Consider the following 18,543-nt stretch of genomic DNA (forward strand, 5'->3'; position numbering starts at 1 on the left):
AGTGCCTTCAGTACCCTCGGATGGAGCTCATCCGGGCCTGCCAACTTAAACGCATCCAGTTCCTTCAAGTGACTCTGCACCATCTCAGGGTCTACGCATGGTAGTCTGGCGCCTTGCTGCTGCCTCTCCACAATCCTAGTGAGAGACTTGTCTTGCCCCTCACTCAGGAACACTGAGGCAAAGAACTCATTGAGGAGTTCAGCCTTGTCCCCCCTGTCCGTCATCAATTGCTTATGCCCATCTAGTAGGGGTCCTATTCCACCCTGGGCCTATGAAGGAACCTTATGTTACCTTATATTGGGATTCATAGCTCTTCTCATAACAGTAAATGCCAAAACATCAAGCCTAGTTACAGGCTAACACTTTCATAGGATGGACTTGCCACAAAAGACTGACTGAAGTCTAATAAAAGATATCAGATTTACCCAAAGAACCTTGTCTGCCTATGTCCTTAGACCAACACAGATGCAACCTATACCCCTGTGACTGAAGTTGTTACTTGTACATGCGCCTGCTATTTCTTCTAGCTCCTACCCTGGGGGTCTTTAAGAAGAGGCTGATGCCTACCTGGCTGGGGTCATTTGAGCCCAGTTTTCCTCCTGGCTAGGCAGGGGGTTGGATTTGAAGATCCACAAGGTCCCTTCTGACCCTACTTCTATGATTCTGGCCCCAGACCATACACTACAGCAGTGGTGAGAGTAAGCCAAACCTTAAAAATTGCAAATGGGCCAAGAGTCCATGAGAAGAGAAGACAGATGGAGATTGCCCAGCTGGTAGCACTACACCTTACCTCAGCTTCCTGAGCTTCCCAGTGCCCATGAAGGGAGAGTCCTGTGCTTTGGGAACACAGTGGGGCTTTCTTGGAAATAACTGTCTGCTCTTTTCAGGTGCTGTAGCCAGCCCCATGCTGCACTACAGTCCCATCAGCATGAATGGGGCCACCAAGGGTGGGTCTCCTCTGCCCTTCTAGCTGCCCAAGTTTTCACAGGGCTTCAGAGCCCAGGAACTGCTGTTTGTCTCAATTCAGCAGCAGAAGAGGGTCTGAGCAGCATTCAGTGGGGGAGAGTGGGAGGCGAAAGGCATTGACAATGACACCCAAGCCAGCCAGAGCCTGCACTGACACGCTGTTGAGCTCAGAGCTTTTATGCCACTCAGGAGCTGAGCACCATTACTGCTGCTTGGCCCCCCTTTTCCCCCAAAGGCTAAATTCAGTGGGGAGGAGAAGACAAACAGCAGCTACACTCAGTTCTAGGCCCTGGGTGAACAGTGCTGTCACTCAGAGGATTCTAGGAAAGCAGGCTAGAAGGAACCTCACACCGTCAGCTAGTCCAGCCCCCTGCTTAAGGCAGGATCATCCCCAACTAAGCCATCCCAGCCTAGTGTCTCTTCAACCTGCTTTCAAAAATTTCCAAGGACAGAGATTCTAAAATGTCTCTTGGCAGTCTGTTCCAATGCTTGACCACCCTTGTAGCCAGAAAGCACCTCCTAATCTCCAACCTAAATTTTCTATGCTGCAGCTTGAGTGCTTCTAGTCCTGTTCCTATGGCTACAGAGAAACGCCCGTCTCTGTCTCTATAACCATCCTTCACGTATTTGAAGACTGTTCTCAAATTGTCCCCTCAGTATTCTCTTCTCCAGACTAAGCCAACCTATCTCTTTCAGCATTTCCTCAGAAGTCTTGTCTTCCCAACCTGAATTAAACTGCAGCCAAAAGATGGGGAGGAGGGGCAGGAGCATATACCTGCACAGACATGCCAGTGACAGACCATTCACAGAGGCTTTGCAGGCTGCATTTGGCTCATGGGCCAGAGGGTGAGCACCACTGGCCTAGAACATCTCCCAAGTCTCAGAATTTGCACATTTTGAAGTTAAGTGTCAAAAGAAGTGGAAACAGGTGAAGAGAAGCTACTAACAGATAATCTCTGAAAACATCTCTATCCTTGAGAAAAATTTGGAGCAGTTGAGCACTTAAAATTCTGACCAGAAACAAGGGTGGCTGGCTGGGTGCAGTTATAGTCTCGACAAAGATACTGTACATCTCCTTAATAGCCATTTACCTCCCCTACAGAATTCCACTGCAGTTCAGAGTCATGTTCTAGGAATACTGAATAGCAAAGGATAAAGTTAAGTTCAGTTCTTACTGAAGACAATCTGTACAAGACAGCAAACTAACTTAAGCCACAGCAAACACACCAATGCTCATACAATCTTCCAAGCAAGGAATGCTGTGGGGCACAACTTGAAAAAATCCACTTGACAGGCTCAAGGCAAAGGCCTTTTCTTACTCTTCCACCCCTCTTAGTAGAGTTGAACTTAGTCCCCACACAGTGATTTCATTGAAAGGGGGCTACACTACTATGGGTTAGGTTTCACCCTGCAAGATAAGAGTCTACACATAGTAGCGAACAAAGAACAGCTGACAGGCTGTAAAGCCCCACACTTCTTTATCTTACAGTAAACTGGTTATATACTCATGCCCTCATCACATCTTTAAATCCTACTGTAGGCAGGGTCTGACTGCCAATAATAAAGGTAGGTGATAGGTACCTTTTCAAATGGATTAAGCCAATGGGAACCAATGTTTTTAGCAGGCTTGCCACAATTTAAGCCTGCACCCTCCAAGTGCCACTCTGATTCTCTGCATCAGCCTGATCTGCTGCTCTGCTTCCGATCCTGTGTTCCCTGCCTGAACTCCCTGGGGAGTTCAAGAGGAGTGGTTGCTCCTCAAGGGAGCGATCCTCAATGCACAAACTAAGTCTATTCCATCTCGGAGGAAAGGCAGCAAGAGGGCACAGCAGCCCCCCTGGCTCTCCAGGGACCTAGCAGACCTCCTGAGGCTAAAAAGAAAGGCCTACAAAGGATGGAGGATGGGAGTCACCTCCAAGGAGGATTATTCTGCACTGGTCCGGTCCTGTAGGGAGCAGACCAGGAAAGCCAAGGCTGCAACTGAACCCCAGCTAGCTTTGAGCATCAAGGACAATAAAAAGTCCTTTTTCAGATATGTGGGGAGCCGGAGGAAAAGCAGAGGCAACATTGGACCCCTGCTGGCCCAAGAAAAAGCCAACCTATTAAATAGGTACTTTGCATCAGTCTTTCATCAGCCCCATGGGACGCCCATGCCCGCTACAGGGCCGGGAAGTCCGGGTGAGGGTGATCCCCTGCCCTCCATTAATGCTGACTCTCTGAAGGAACATCTTGAGAAGCTGGATACCTTCAAGTCAGCTGACCCTGACAATCTTCACCCCAGGGTACTCAAGGAGCGGGCGAGCATCATAGCCCAGCCTCTAGCACGGATCTTTGAAAACTCTTGGCGCTCTGGTGAAGTGCCCGAAGACTGGAAGAAGGCCAATGTGGTGCCTATCTTCAAGAAAGGGAGGAAAGTGGATCCGGCTAACTATAGGCCCATCAGCCTGACTTCTATCCCGGGGAAGATCTTAGAAAAGTTTATTAAAGAGGCCATCCTTAATGGACTGGCCGACGCCAACATCTTAAGGGATAGCCAGCACGGGTTTGTTGCGGGTAGGTCTTGCTTGACCAATCTCATTTCCTTCTACGACCAGGTGACCTATCACCTGGACAAGGGAGAAGAGATTGATGTCATATATCTTGACTTCAAAAAAGCCTTCGATCTGGTGTCCCATGATCGCCTCTTGGAGAAACTGGCCAATTGTCGCCTTGGGTCCTCCACGATCCACTGGCTGGAAAATTGGCTCCGGGGTCGGACCCAGAGGGTAGTAATCGATGGAAGTCACTCATCGTGGTGTCCTGTGACCAGTGGGGTCCCCCAAGGCTCTGTCCTTGGACCCATACTGTTCAACATCTTCATTAATGATGTGGACACTGGAGTCAGAAGCGATCAGAACTGGCCAAGTTCGCCGATGACACCAAACTTTGGGGCAAAGCATCCACACCAGAAGACAGGCAGGTTATCCAGGCTGACCTGGACAGGCTCAGCAAGTGGGCGGACGAGAATCTGATGGTGTTCAACGCCGATAAATGCAAGGTTCTCCACCTTGGGAAAAAAAACCCGCAGCATCCTTATAGGCTCGGCAGTGCTATGTTGGCTAGCACTATGGAAGAAAGAGACTTGGGGGTCATCATTGACCACAAGATGAACATGAGCCTGCAATGCGATGCGGCGGCTAGTAAAGCGACCAAAACGCTGGCTTGCATCCATAGATGCTTCTCAAGCAAATCCCGGGACGTCATTCTCCCCCTGTACTCGGCCTTAGTGAGGCCGCAGCTGGAGTACTGTGTCCAGTTTTGGGCTCCACAATTCAAAAAGGGGTGACCACCAGTATCTGGGGGAACGTTTGTTCACCAGAGCGCCCCAAGGGATGACGAGGTCGAATGGTCACAAATGACTTCAAGATCGTTTCAGGCTGGACATAAGGAAGAATTTCTTTACTGTCCGAGCCCCCAAGGTCTGGAACAGCCTGCCACCGGAGGTGGTTCAAGCGCCTTCATTGAACACCTTCAAGATGAAACTGGATGCTTATCTTGCTGGGATCCTATGACCCCAGCTGACTTCCTACCCTTGGGCAGGGGGCTGGACTCAATGATCTTCCGAGGTCCCTTCAGGCCCTAATGTCTATGAAATCTACTGCTGTACCTTCCACCTGTCCCTTCCCTGATCCGCCACATGCCACACACGGAGGCTCCCCATGCCACAGGTTGACTACCCCTGAACTGAGCAATCTTAGGTGAGCAAACTGAATCCCCCATACATTTTCCTTAAAAAGTGAGTGAGCTTCTACCCTCTCCTATCTCCCCCCAATGAATTCAGCTGCAGGGAAAAGAGGGGGTGAGCAGAAGCAGCTTTCAAACAACTCCACAATCCATCAGGTGAGTGCAGCTGCTGTTTGCTCCCCATTCTTCCTCCTCCTTCCTCCCTCCCTCTCCAAATGACCTCAGTGGCAGAGGAAGAGGGGATGAGTGTGGGGGAGGGTGAACAGAGGCGTCAACCCACACCCTGGGCTGCAGAGCTACTGAATAGCAGGGATTCCAGGAAGACCATGCACTGACCAGCCAGTGAGATCAGAGAGTTCACAGCATACATGGAGCTCTGGGCAGGAGCTATGTTGATGTGCTGGTGAGCTCAGAGGGCTCACTGATACCCAGAATTCCAGGCAGGGGGATGTGGTCACACCTCCTTCAGCTGTGTAACTTATACAGTGAAGAAGTGCTTGCAGCACATGTGCCACACTGCTGAAGGGGATGTCCCTACACCCCCCCCACCCCAAGGAGCTTGGATCCAGAAGTCTATTCTGTAGCTAAAATTTTCCAACACACAAATGTTTTAAAAATTAGGTGCATGTGTGTAAACAGTGGAATGACAGAATTCATTGCAACTTCCCTACCACAATGCATCATAGCCACTTAGACGTAACACATTCTGCTGGCAATCAGTTTGTTGGGGGGGGTTTTTCGGTTGGCTTCAGCAATTTACAGAAGATAACAGTTTACCCTTAAAACAACATTTTAAGGATGCAAAAGATGTGGAAAATTATACATTAGGGTTGGGATAAAAAACAGGGGCGTGGAAAAAACTAAGAAATTTTCAAGGAGCTCATTACAAAAACCTGTATTTTTAAATAAGACACTAACTTTAAACTTAAAACAACATCAAATGCTTTATACAAATGGTATAGCTTGATTCAAAAAGTAACCAATTAAAAACAGCATGGAACACGTTGTAGCTTCAGAACTGCTGTAATAAATTAACAAGTCATTCCAATGGCTGCACATTACAAAGCATATTTTTTTCAAAATGTCTTTGTAGAGAATTTTGCCTAAGCCCTTCAAATATGCTTTGGAGGCAAGGGCAAAGTTACTATAATTGAACTGAACTGGACATGGATAATAACCTGCAAAATAAAGGATAAGAAAAATACCTTTTGTATTTTCTTTGGATCTTTCTGTGAATTTTCTCCAACAGGTGTTTTTCCAAATAACTTCCAGCCCAAGTCATTTTGCTTCTCAAGTCTTGCATTCTGTTTTCTAGCAAATAAATTCCTACAGAAAGAATAAATTATAAAGATTAAAATGAACAGACATTCATCGGGGAAAGGAGGCTGCACCCTTCGTTTATACAAACTGCATGTTTCACACTGTCCTACCAGATATCAGTTCTATGATTTCCATGCTTCAGGGAGGGATTCGCTCCTTTCTGTAGCACCCTATTCAAGCCAAGTACTGAAAATTAAATTCATTTGTTGCCATAGTAACAATTACACATTGACTGTTTTACCTAGGGAAAAAAAAAAGCTTACTTAATGAGTTCCTTAAAAATACCCTGCCACTTTTGGCAATATAATCTAGTGTAGACAGATTAACATTGCCAAAAAAAAAAAAAAAATCAGTGCAGCTCCAATAGAAGGAGCAACTATATGAATGCCAGAAGAAACACGCCTTGAAAGTCACTATAGTTGTTTTAAGCACTATGCTACAGCCCTCTGCATAGCACAAGTTAACTCAGACATCAGCAGCCACCAAGCCTTAGTACTGGCGTCACAAAGGTTACACCAACAGTATTAAGTACAGATATTTAACTGATATATATTTAACATGTTTAACACACGTTATTTTATACATTTTATTTAATGTGTATATGAATTCACACACTTAGCTCATGACATAGAAGCTGTGTATTTGAGACTGACTATAACCAAAACTATTCTTTACTCTCATCTACGTGGGAGTTTTTCATGGAGTCTTTTCCACTGTTGCTACCTGCAGTTCAGGGTTTATGCCTAGAAATAACAACTGGATCATTAAAAAAGAAAAAAAAAAGAAGAGCACCTGGGCTGCGTTAAGACAGTGATGTACAGAGTTCCTGCACCACAATGTCCCCAAAACCTGCTCAGTATCGGTATCTGCAACTGCAGCTACAATCCCAACAAACAGAATATCTGTACTTTACCAGTAGTTACCACTGGTGAAAAAGGTGGTAGCTGACAACTGTAGTAAAAATAATTTAAGTCTAGTAGTAACTATAGCATTAGAGGAAGTCTAACATTTCATGTAGTTGTCAAAAAAAAAAAAAACCACCCCATGAAACCATCACTGTCCAGGTGCTTTAAAAACAGACAACGCATATCAATAGGCAAAAAAACTATAATAAATAAAAAAGTTGTGTATTCTATATAAGTGTTATAAAAGAGCATTTTCAAATGTTTCACATCTACATTTAAAGAATGTCCACACTTCCCTGCCTCTGGTTTACTGCCTGCTGCAGTTGTGACAGAATGCATTCATTCTGAACACTTCATTGTTTAAATGCATCCTTTTGATTTAACTTTTAATAGACTTGCTAAGCTCTTTAGTGATCTAACTAGCTAAACATTTCCAAAACCTTTGTTGTCAGAAGAGAACCATCACTGATTATAGACATTGTGGCACTGTCTGCAAGTATAAAAGCCTACACCCAATTTTGCCTGCTTCCTTTTTTTTTTTTTTTTTTTTAAAAACTTAAACACTTCTTGAAGAGACAAGCAGCAGCTATCAAATGTTCCAATTCCGAGTTGTTAAATACTTACAATTAACTATTTCATTTATAATACCATGACAGCTTACAAGCCATTTCTTTAGCAAAGATTACACAAGGAAGACAAGGAACTAGCTGGACTTCCAACACCTCTTTATGGGTTAAACTTTTATAGTTTACATTTACAAACTGCTGTACAAATAAGAAAATTTGCCAAACTTACAAGTTTTCTCATTTTTGCTTAACATGTCACATGCATACTCCAGAACAGTTTAATTCAGGTGGGAGGAAGGAGGGGAGACCACATGCCACAGACAAGTGATTGGGGAGGTATCTGGACTGCAGCAATACTATTTTAGTGGTTCGGCCCATTTATTTACATGAATGGATTACACATGGTTCAGTAGCCTTGAGGGTATAGTTAACCAGAAAACAAAAAGGACCTTTTAAGTCATCATCGGATTAAACTGAATATAAGATCAAGGGGTATGGAAATAACTACATCATTAGTGGCAGCTGGTGCCCAATGGAGTGGTTACACTACAGAACACGTATATGCACAGGATGGCCATTCCCTACCTCTCCCTCTCCCAACCCCAACACTAAAACAACAGTGAGCAGGACAGGTGAGAATGCTGTGGTGGAAGACTAAGGAAACTGCTTAGGGATGAACTTAGTACCTACCCACTCTATCCTCTCTCACAGTCCTCTTGCTTTCAGATGATAAAACAGATATTTATTGTAAAAAATGGGATGGGATCTTTTAGCTCTCTCGACTGGGGACAAAAACAGATGCCTGCACACCTTTCATAGGGCACACCTTTCATAGATGAAACAAGTATATGCTTGCACAAAATCATCCTTTTGCACATGAAAGGTTTCCAAGGCTGTCAGAGTTTTTTCATAAGCACAGTAATCACATGAAAAACTGAAAGGTTAGTGTGTGATTTTCTTCCACTTCACACCCACAGTGGAGGTTGCTAGTACATGCTAAGTACAAAACAATGCCCTGGCCTTCTTCCCAACAAAATTTAGAAATGACAGGCTACAATCTGTCCTTATCCTAAGAGCAAAGAGAAGATAAGTTAGGACAATAAATGTAAGTCAGGCATTGGTTCTCCTCTCCACTAAGTATTTGTAGAACAAACAGAGATTAATACATAAAGGTCAACGCTGTGCGTTTTTTAAACCAACGAAACTAATGTATGTTTTTCCTCTATTGCAATAAACCCAAGCATAAGTAGAGCCTGAAGCAACCTCAGCCACCAAAAAAACCCATTACTAAAAGTACCTACATACAGTCTTTCTTCTTTAAGTACATAGGAAAGTAGGTAAACAAGATTTACAAGGTATAAGAACAGCAAATCTAGTCATCGGGTTACCAAGTTTTCTGGTGATAGCTTTCATATCCTCTAATATTTGATATTCTAATTTCCCAGATTTGAAGTTTGTTTCCCATGACCATTTACTTCTCACAGATATACTGGATAGCATACAAATGCAAGGGAGCAAATCTACTTGGGTATTTGTCAATGTAATCATTAGTACATATACTAACTTGTATTATACAAGAGTACAAGCATCAAATTATGCAATACAAATTAAGAGGACAACTTGTCCAGACGTGGTGGTAAGCAACCAGGTCACCTGGTTGGGGTCCCAGCATAGTTTTGTATTAAGAATAGACCAAGACAAATCAGACCCTGTGCCATATCAGTTAACAGTAAATTTAAGCTCCACCACCAATAGGTAACTCAATATGAGAGAAGTACATGCTTTAGGTTGTTTTCTTTGCACGTTTTGCTAATAGTAATCTGTTCTTTATATATCAAATCAGCATGTTGTCAGATTTACAAAAGTAATCTGTACACGTGTAATTTGCAACATTAAGTGCTTGCTTCTAGATGCTTATCGCTACAACACTAGATCTTTCACATGACTCATTCAGAGTTGCATTTCATTTTTTTGTCAGGGTAGAAAAAATGGAGGGGGTGAGGGGAGAAGAAAGAGGACCAACCCTTCCACAAGCTTAAAAAAAAACCTACATGTGTGGGAGCTGGGGAAAAGAGTATTTGATCAAACAATATGGCTAGTAAATTATATAGTATTGTTAGGCTTAGCCTACAAAAAGCCTTAACTGAAACTGTTGACTTCTCATCCATATGGTTTCTACAATAAATTTGTGGAGACAATCCCCAGATTAAAGGCAGCAAACTGCTTGGGCTTCTTTCATATACACATTCCTGGGACTTTGCTGGTGCCCAAACTCCTTTCTGACACCCTTTCCCTGTCACTTGTAGCATGTTGCCCCTCTGACAACAATATTGTTAGTAAGAGGTAGTTGAGACAAAGCTCTATTTTGCTTCTATTCTACCAAGGTAAAAAAGGTATGCTACCAAACTACATGCACATAGTTAAATTGAATACTTAGTACTGAGATTCTAAAAGATTCCACTCAGCCGATTACACAGATCTTGACATGGTCCCCACACATTTAAAAATAAGCAGCAAAAGGAGAAGAGAGATAAACATTAAAATGCTCATTAAGATTTGGAGTCAGCATCCACTGAAACCAAGATAGATGACCTTTACTTAGAGCTACTGCTTTTAAGTGCACAGCCTGTTCACACTCAGACAGGTCTTCCAACACTGAAGCTTAGATTCTGGAGCACAAGGTGGCTCCTTCCAAAACAGGGGTAGGCAAAATGCGGCCCGCCAGGCCATTCTATCCGGCCTGCGGAGCCCATAAAAAATGTAGAAAATTAATATTAATCTGTCCCTGGTTGCCTGTCATGCGGCCCTCGATGGCTTGGCGAAACTCAGTAAGCGGCCCTCCGCCCAAAATAATTGCCCACCCCTGTTCTAAAACCATCAGGTGGTCAGCTGGAAATCATCTGGTCACATCTCTAGCACAAGATCGAATCAGAAACAGGTCAGGCAGATTCTGCAACAAAGTCTGTTACGCTTCTGTACTGCCGACAGATACCTAGGCTCCACCAACTCTTCAGGGCAAGAACCTTCTCTTCCTGTTTTGTACAACTCGAAACAAACAGTTCACAATCAAAAGGTTTCCTTTAAGCTTGAGCTGCCAGATCACAAAAAACAAACAGTGTGTGGGACAGTCTATCCCTGTCTGAGCAGCTCTGACTGAGACTTTTTTTGAGAACATAAAGCTGATAAGCATCATATCTGAGGCAACACTGTGCTGAAAAGTTTTGCGCCAAATAATAATCTGTGTAAGGTTCAGGTTAAGCAAAATAAGTCAACTGTCTTCTTAGTCTCTTCTGCCTTCTAAACTTGAATTAAAAATAGTTTTTAACTTGTTCTCTCACCCTTCAATTATAGCAGTTTTAGGATATTTTACATTAAAAAATACTGAAGCAGCAGTGGTAGATGTGGGAATCTTACTTCAGGTATTATGTAATGCCATTGTATTTTGTTATTCATAAGCCATTGCAGCACATCAGGCTGATTCACATTAGAGATTAACAGAAATATCTGACAAGATGCATCATGTCTGTTGTATGGTCAGTATGGAGCCATTAGTGTGTGACGGGTTTAAGTGCAAAGCATTTTAAAAGAAACATCCATAGTAGCACATTTTAAAAGAATTAAATACAATAGCAAGGCTACATTTAAAATAGAAAATGAATTTTGTTGCAAAAAGTTAGATACAGTATATAAAGGCATTTGACTTGCTTCAATTTGTTGGGAAAAAAATTTTCAGCTTGGAGAGAATTTCAGTTTAGCAATCCTTCAATTTTGTAACAAGTACAAAACGTACCATAGCTAAATATGCATCTGCTTGCTACTAATGCTTTTTGAAAAATGCTCAATTTAGATGTAGCGGGGAAATGTGGGAAGAATGGCAGGATAGCACACACATTAAAGAATCTATTGACCAAATCCAAAAAATGCTAGTCAGGACAATCTTTTTTACAATAACATTTTAAAATTAGTGACCCTTCATTTCATATGCATTTATGGCACCCAGTTTTATTCTATAATGTAAACCAAACTGAAAAGCCTTCACACTCTTGGGTATGTATATGCAATTTTGTGCCCTCTGCCACAGCCACCCAAAAGCCATCTAACACCAAAGATACTGAAAATAAAATTCCAAAATCAGTGCACATTTTCTAAATCCCCACAATATACCAAAAAAAAAAATTGTCTGCTGCTTTAAATCTTCCTAAAAGACCAAAAAATCCCCTGAGTGGGGTGGGTGAGGGAAATCACAAAAACCCCAGTCAGCAGGCCACTCCAGTGGCTTGGCACCATCCATCAAGGTTCACCGTACTCAGTTGCAGACTATATCCAAAAAGGTAGCAGCTACCTTGAGAAAACATTCTCCACTATAAAAAGAGAAATAGTTCTGTATACAAACCTATCCATTAAAAGGAGCAGGGAGGATGCTGCCATAACTTCTGTTGCTGATTTAATCCAAAGTCAACTGCTGGCCTTGAAATGTCTCACAATCCTCTCATAGTCAAATCCATACAGCTTTAATGTTCTACCTTCAAAGACGCTTTTGAAAGTAAATACTGTGGGACTCAAGGATCTCTGTCTGTAAGAAGGGCCACTGTATCAACAGGAAAAAGGAAGGGCTCAGGCTGTGTAGCTGTCAGTGGGTGGGGTCAAATTAGGTAATTACTTACCCCTGGACACGTGTGTGAAGGCTCAAATTACAGCCTCCCTTCCCAGCAGGTGCATGATACTGAATCCATACAGTTCCCAATTCCTCAAATTCCCAAGACAATTTGTTAACTGCAGTATCACAGAACTGGACTCCAAGACCCATGTGCACACTGGGCAGTTCATTTTATTTTAAAAGCAGCACAACTGAGGTTTACTCAGCTAGCTTATGTAAATCCCTGCTTCCAGGTATTCCATACCTTTCATCAAGTTGTGTATTTTTGCCAGAAATGCTGGTCTGGATACTAAACATTGCAGTAGCAATCATTCATGGGGATTGTGATTCAGTTTCTCTTCTGAAATACCCCATGAGAAATACAGGGCATTTATACATGTGCTCTGGAGGGCGGGGAGGGAGGCTTTTAATTGGAGAAGCTCCAAGAGCCACTTTAATTAAAGCACCTGGAGCATCACATGCATCAACATCTCTGAGCTGAAAAACGGCAGCAGAGGTGCTTTAACTACAGCTTGTTCCGCAAGCTTTAGTTAAAGCGCCCCCACTGCCATTTTTCAGCATGCGGACACTGATACATGTGATGCTGGAGAATGCTGGAGCATAGTAATTACCACGCTTCAGCAGACTCAATTAATCAAGTCTGCTCCGACACACGAATTACAGTGCATTGGAGCAGCCTTACTGCTCATCTATAGGCACCCACATAAGTCCATTTGCGTGAGTGTGAGTTGTCCCTCCCCGCCTTCTCAGTACTTAAAATTAAAAGTACTATAGTTTTACTCTGCAAGTGGAAATGTAACACGTTATGTGTTTTAGAACACAAGAAATGCACACACTCACACAGAATATGCTCAATGCAACGAAACAATCATTCCAATGCTGAAAGAAGAGCTTTATACTTTTTCATAGACATAACTGAATGTAAATGAGCACTGTCAATCTTCAGACTCTCAACAGTCAGTACAGATGCAAGGTTATAATGAAGGCTACACCTTAATATTAAACTGGCAACCCTGATTCTCTTTCACAGTTAATTGTACTTTGTTATTGGCAGTTACCCAAAATTAATTTGTAACAGCAAAGCAGTTACCCTGTTCCAGTGGAAATCGCTCCCCCCCCCTTCCTTTTGATGAATATGAGTGTACCTACTTGGGACAGGAAATTTTAATTAATCTTCCAGTAATCATTCCAAAGGAAAATAACTGGACTTGTTATATGAAGTACTGAGTTGGGGAAAAAAAAGATAACCATTTGGATGATACAGCAAGTTAGAGCAAAGTGACTGGGGGAAAACAGAAACGAAAAAGCAGACCTCACAGGGCAAGGTTATAAACCCCAAAAGCGGGTCAAAAAGAAATATCAAGATCACCAGCTTTTTAGGAGATAGAAAAGGGCAACACACGGTGAACCCTCCTGAAGGAGACCTCGAATCTTTCCGATAACGGCAAAACAGGTCTCTTACCCCCTATGCCTATGGAACCAACACAAAACACCTATTATTCTTTATACACTAAAAACACTAAATTCCTTATATTACAATTAAGGAAACATTATTGAAGAGAGCTAGAAAGCATGGAAAACCAAAATTGGAGAGGGGGAAGGAAATCCCTTCCCTGAACAACATTATTGAAGTTGCTGGTTAGGAGTATCATTAAGAGCATAAAAAGTTTCCCACAATACAGGTAATGCGGCAACCAAAGCACAAATACTTCGGTACTCTGCACCTGCTGCATAACTGGCAAAAGCCATGGCTTCCAGGATCCGCATATTGCAAAAAACTCTCTTAGCCAAATTCAATGCACTCCCTTTGGGGAACCTTCATGCAACATTACAAAACATGTGTGACCACTCACTCCAGTAGTCTATCTGTTCTACTCTCACCCTTTAGCACCTTTCTAAATCCTGTCCATAGTTAGTGTCACACCCCAGAGGTCAGCAAGATTGAGCTCTACGTAGTTTCAGCAGTGTTTCTGTGGCTGACAGCTTTGCCTGTTCCAGGATGCAAGGAGCTGGACCCTGGCCAGGCACCCTGGAGCTACGCCTACACCACAGCCAGGTGACAGGAGGAAGTGAGACACTGAGGTGTCTGTGACCACGTCATAACTTCGCCTTCCCTCAGATGAGAGCTGGATTGTTCCTCATTTGCAGCTCCAAGAGTTGCTAACCATTGTTACATGCTAACTAATCACAGCCTCCCTATCCTGTCCTAATATTTACTTGGAGTTGATTCTCATGTTTAAGATACTTTTCATTCGACTTACTAATAATTACTCATCAGGGTCACCTCCATCTTTCCTAGATTTAAAGAGAGCGCTGCAAATCAGCACCGCGCTTATACCACAGGATTCCAGTCATAGTTAGCTCATCAGCAAAGGGGCAACAATGGCATGAGCACACTCTGGAGTAGAAAGACCTGAAGAGCCCAATATTTCTTGATGACCAGCTACTACAATTTCCTTCACGCTGTTAACCTTGTAAGCTCAAAAAAAAAAAAAAAAAAAAAAAAAAAAAATCAATCAAAGTCAACTGGCTTGCCAGTGTAAATCATTGCCCACTGACCAGAGGGCAGGCTATGTACAGGAGGGACTTTACACTGCATCACCACACACTACTTTCTCCTGGCCGGCCCCCCAGCTTCTTCTCTCCCATCCCCCATCTTTTCTACGCCTTATTCTTTTCCTCACCCCTTCTATCTCAGGATAGGAAGATGTAGTATATTAGGACTTCTTGCACAAATAATACTGGAAACAGGCATGTAAGCTGTCACTAGGGTGGTGGCAACATGCTGCAAGGGGAAAGAGCAAGGAGTAGGATGGGAAGTGGAAGAGACATAAACCACCACCACGTGCCCAGGAGGACATAGCAGGGCAGGAGTGGGCAATTATTTTGGCTGGAGGGCTGCTTAATGAGTTTTGGTGAGCTGTCAAAGGCTGCAAAAGGTAGCCCTACCCCTTGACAAGTATCCCACCACTTGATCACTATCTTGGGACCAGAAATCCCACCCCTGACCCCTAAATCTTATCACCAGAAGTGCCTCCCTTTGCCCCCAGGAGTACTCCTTTTGGGAGGGGGCTTTGCCATCCTGGAACCAGAAAAAAAAAATCATATACTAAAAATCAAACATCTACTATAAAATATTTTAATCTTATTTCAAGAAACATTTTTGCCCTGATTTATGTGCATTTGCATAGTATATATAGAGGTGACTGCATAATAGCTCAAAATAAAGTCTTACTCTTGTATATTGTGTGTGGAGGAGGGTATGAGTGTGTGTGGGGTTTATAGGAGGTATGTGACAGGGACCGGGTATAGGGTGGGGTGGGGTGTGCTTGTGGGCCCCCACAGCCCCCCCATGGTGCACGGCCTCTGCCAGCAGCAGCAGCAGTAGGCGGTCCCTCAGGGTGCTCATGGTCCGTGGCAGACAGAGCTAACCAGCTGTAGTTCCAGGAGCCATCAGGCCAGGCCAGCTTCATGCCACCAGGTTGGGTTCCCGGCACTGCAGCTGAGAGCCATGGGAGCCACGTGCAATTGGGAAGGGCCAGGGCAGATGGGCTCTGTGCCTCCACATGTGGCTCCTGGCTAGAGTACTGGGAGTCCCATGTGGAGGCATGGAGCCAGCCCAACCTGATGACGTGTGGCTTCCCACAGGCTCCTGGCTCTCCAGCTGGTGGGCTCTGGCTGCTGCGGGCCATAAGCACCCCAAGGGCCCGCTACCTGCTGCTGGTGGCAAGGGCTGTAAGCCATTGGAGAGACTTGGGGGGTGGGGGCAGAATCCCCCACATGCACACCCCACCATACCCACACACACAACCCTCCCTATACACACATGCACAGCCCCCACTGCTAGCAGCAGCTGGAAATGGACCCTCGGGGTACTCATGGTCCAGGGCAGGCAGAGTACCGGAAGCCACGGGGTCCCCACACACTATCAAGCTGGACCAGCTCCATGCCTCCATGTGCGATTCCTGGCACTCCAGCCAGGAGCCGCATGTGGAGTCACAGAGGCCACCTGGTCCAGCCTGATGGCATGTGGTTCCTGCAGCTCACAGCTGCTGTGCTGGAAGCCACATGTAGCGGCATAGAGCCGGCTTGGCCCAGCCTGGCCCAATGGCCAGCTACACTGCTGACAGACCCACCCAGTGGCATGGAGCCAGCCTGGCCTGGATGGATTGTGCACAGCTCCCCACTGGAGTGCCAGGAGCCCTGCACCATCAGGCCAGGCTGGCTCTGTACCTCCACATGGGATTCCCAGCACTCCAGCAGGGAGCTGGGAGGCACAGAGCACATGGAGGCACACAGCTGCCACAGCACAGCTCTATGGTAGGCAGCTCCCAGATGCAGTACCAGGAGCCCTATGTGGGGGCATGGAGCCAACCCAGCTTGGCTCAATGGTGCATGGCTCCTGACTGAAGTGCTGGGAGCTCCACGTGGTGGCATGGAGCACACACAGATCCTGTGGCTCCTGGCTGCAGTGCTGGGAGCTGCGCATGATTGGGCTGGGCCAGCTCTGTGCTGCCACAGGTGGAGGCACAGAGCTGGTGCAGCCCACTGGCACACCGCTCCCTGTGGCTCCCAGGCAGAGTCCCAGGAGTCGCATATGCAGCGTGGAGCAAGACAATTGCCCACGGCTCCCCCAGTTCCCCCAAATTTCTCCCAATGGAAATCCCTGGGGCCCTTACTTTAACTTTCACTTGTAGGGAGAGAGGGCTGAGAATAGCCACAGGGTCGCCAGACAGAAGCCTCTGCCTGGTAAAAGCTTCCCGTCTCCAGCCCCCTACCTTGGGGTCAGGACTGGCGGGTCAGGCCAGGCTGGGGTGGGGGTTGGCTGCTTAGCAACAGGAGCCTGAGCTGCTGTTGCACCTCCTGCAGCCAGCGCCTCTGAAAGCCTGGACCTCCCACTGGCTTTCAGGGGGCAGCTGCAGGTCACTAGTAACTGTCTTCTGGAGGGGTCCCGCAGGCTGGATAGAAAGGCCCAGTGGGCCCCATCTGGTCCATGGTCTGTATTTTGCCGGCCCCTCTAGTAGGGTGTTAATTCTGACTCCTTATTCAGAATTATGTAGCAGACTATCCAGCTCCTACTGCAACCTTGAATGAACTTATTTGAACTTTGTTACATGCACCTTGAAAACCCTAGAAGGGGCTTTTGGAGTCCTTGCTTAGACTGAAAGACAGAAGCCTAACTGTGAGAGGACGGCTGCAAAAGTAAATGGCAAAGCAGTGATGGGATTTCTGTTTCATATTCTAATAGCCTGCCTGGTACATTCAGCAAGTAGCAATAGTACGTTACACCCAAACCAAGGAATGATCTACCTGCCTGTACAAATGATAGGCCTGTTTCATTGATAGCAATGGATTCTGGACAAAACCCTTGCTCATAGGTTGGAAAAATTACTCAGATTATTCAAGTAATTCAAGTCAGATTTATGGCATGGATCAGACAATTCATCCCTTTACTTCACTACTGAAGTACACAAAGGAACTTTTGGCAGCAGTACTATTAAACATTGAGAAGAAATCCTTCAATAGTAAGAATACCCTGAAAGATTTCCAAGGTATTAAAAGAACAGGATTCAACAATCAGCTTCTGAATGGGATAAACTGCTTCATGCTAACCCTTTCTCCTGAGGAATCAGACTTCAGATACATGTTTCAGAGCCATTCATTAGAGAAGAACAAGGCAGGACTGCCCATTATTCCTGCCGCTCCTTGACATATTGCTGGAACTGCAGGCACTGGCAACCTGCAGCTGTGCCAATATAACAGGTATCAGAACTACTCGCACAGAATTGAGGATGTTGTTACGTGCAGCAATTCTGCTCTCAAACCCAACAACTTCAGTGAGTTTAAATCATGTTTGAACTCTTGTCTGGATACAATATTAACTGGCACAGAGAGGTGTGGAGATTAACTAAACACACATACCAGACCTTGCTTAATTAGTGGAATGTCCAAGGGTGGCCAATGTCATTAAAGTAACTAGGAATTCTAATCCCCAGAGATTTAAAGCAAACAGTTAAAATCAATTTAGACCTGATTATGATAAAAAGCACTAATGATCGAGGTAAATGGGAAAACCCCTGCCTTAGCCTTCAAGTAAAAAATTAACTTCAAAATTAACTTCAAAATCTACACTACCAATATCAGTATATGTGCTTAGGTAAACCTATCAGTATTAGAGGTGCACCGATACATTGGTCCAATATCAAATTGGTACTGATATAAAGAAAACTGGCTGTATCGACTATCGACCCAATGGGGCCAATAATTTGGCCAATAAATGCCTGTGCTGCACACAGCTGCAGCACAGCACTCAGGGAGTGAAGAGCAGAGCCCAGCAGCCAGGAGAGCTGCCTCCAGCTGGTAAATCTGGTGTGGTAGAAGGGAAGGGGGGAGGGAAGGACCATGA

At 44.7% G+C, this 18,543-nt stretch overlaps 1 protein-coding gene across 6 annotated transcripts in view; it reads right to left on the reverse strand.

Moving 5' to 3' along the window:
- The window catches only part of TBC1D14 (TBC1 domain family member 14), a 118,007-nt gene that overhangs the window by 77,509 nt on the left and 21,955 nt on the right, over positions 1 to 18,543 (reverse strand). For 3 of the 6 annotated variants that reach the window (XM_025195279.1, XM_006017019.2, XM_025195273.1), the window contains exon 3: positions 5,895 to 6,015. In XM_025195279.1, coding sequence (XP_025051064.1) covers positions 5,895 to 6,015 — 121 coding nt within the window. Of the gene's footprint in view, positions 1 to 5,894; positions 6,016 to 11,873; positions 12,052 to 18,543 lie in introns of those variants that run through there. The other 3 variants (XM_006017021.2, XM_025195290.1, XM_025195293.1) reach the window with 3 other exon arrangements.

The sequence above is a fragment of the Alligator sinensis genome, unplaced genomic scaffold, assembly GCF_000455745.1.
Source record: "Alligator sinensis unplaced genomic scaffold, ASM45574v1 scaffold421_1, whole genome shotgun sequence".
NCBI classification, from domain to species: Eukaryota; Metazoa; Chordata; order Crocodylia; family Alligatoridae; genus Alligator; species Alligator sinensis.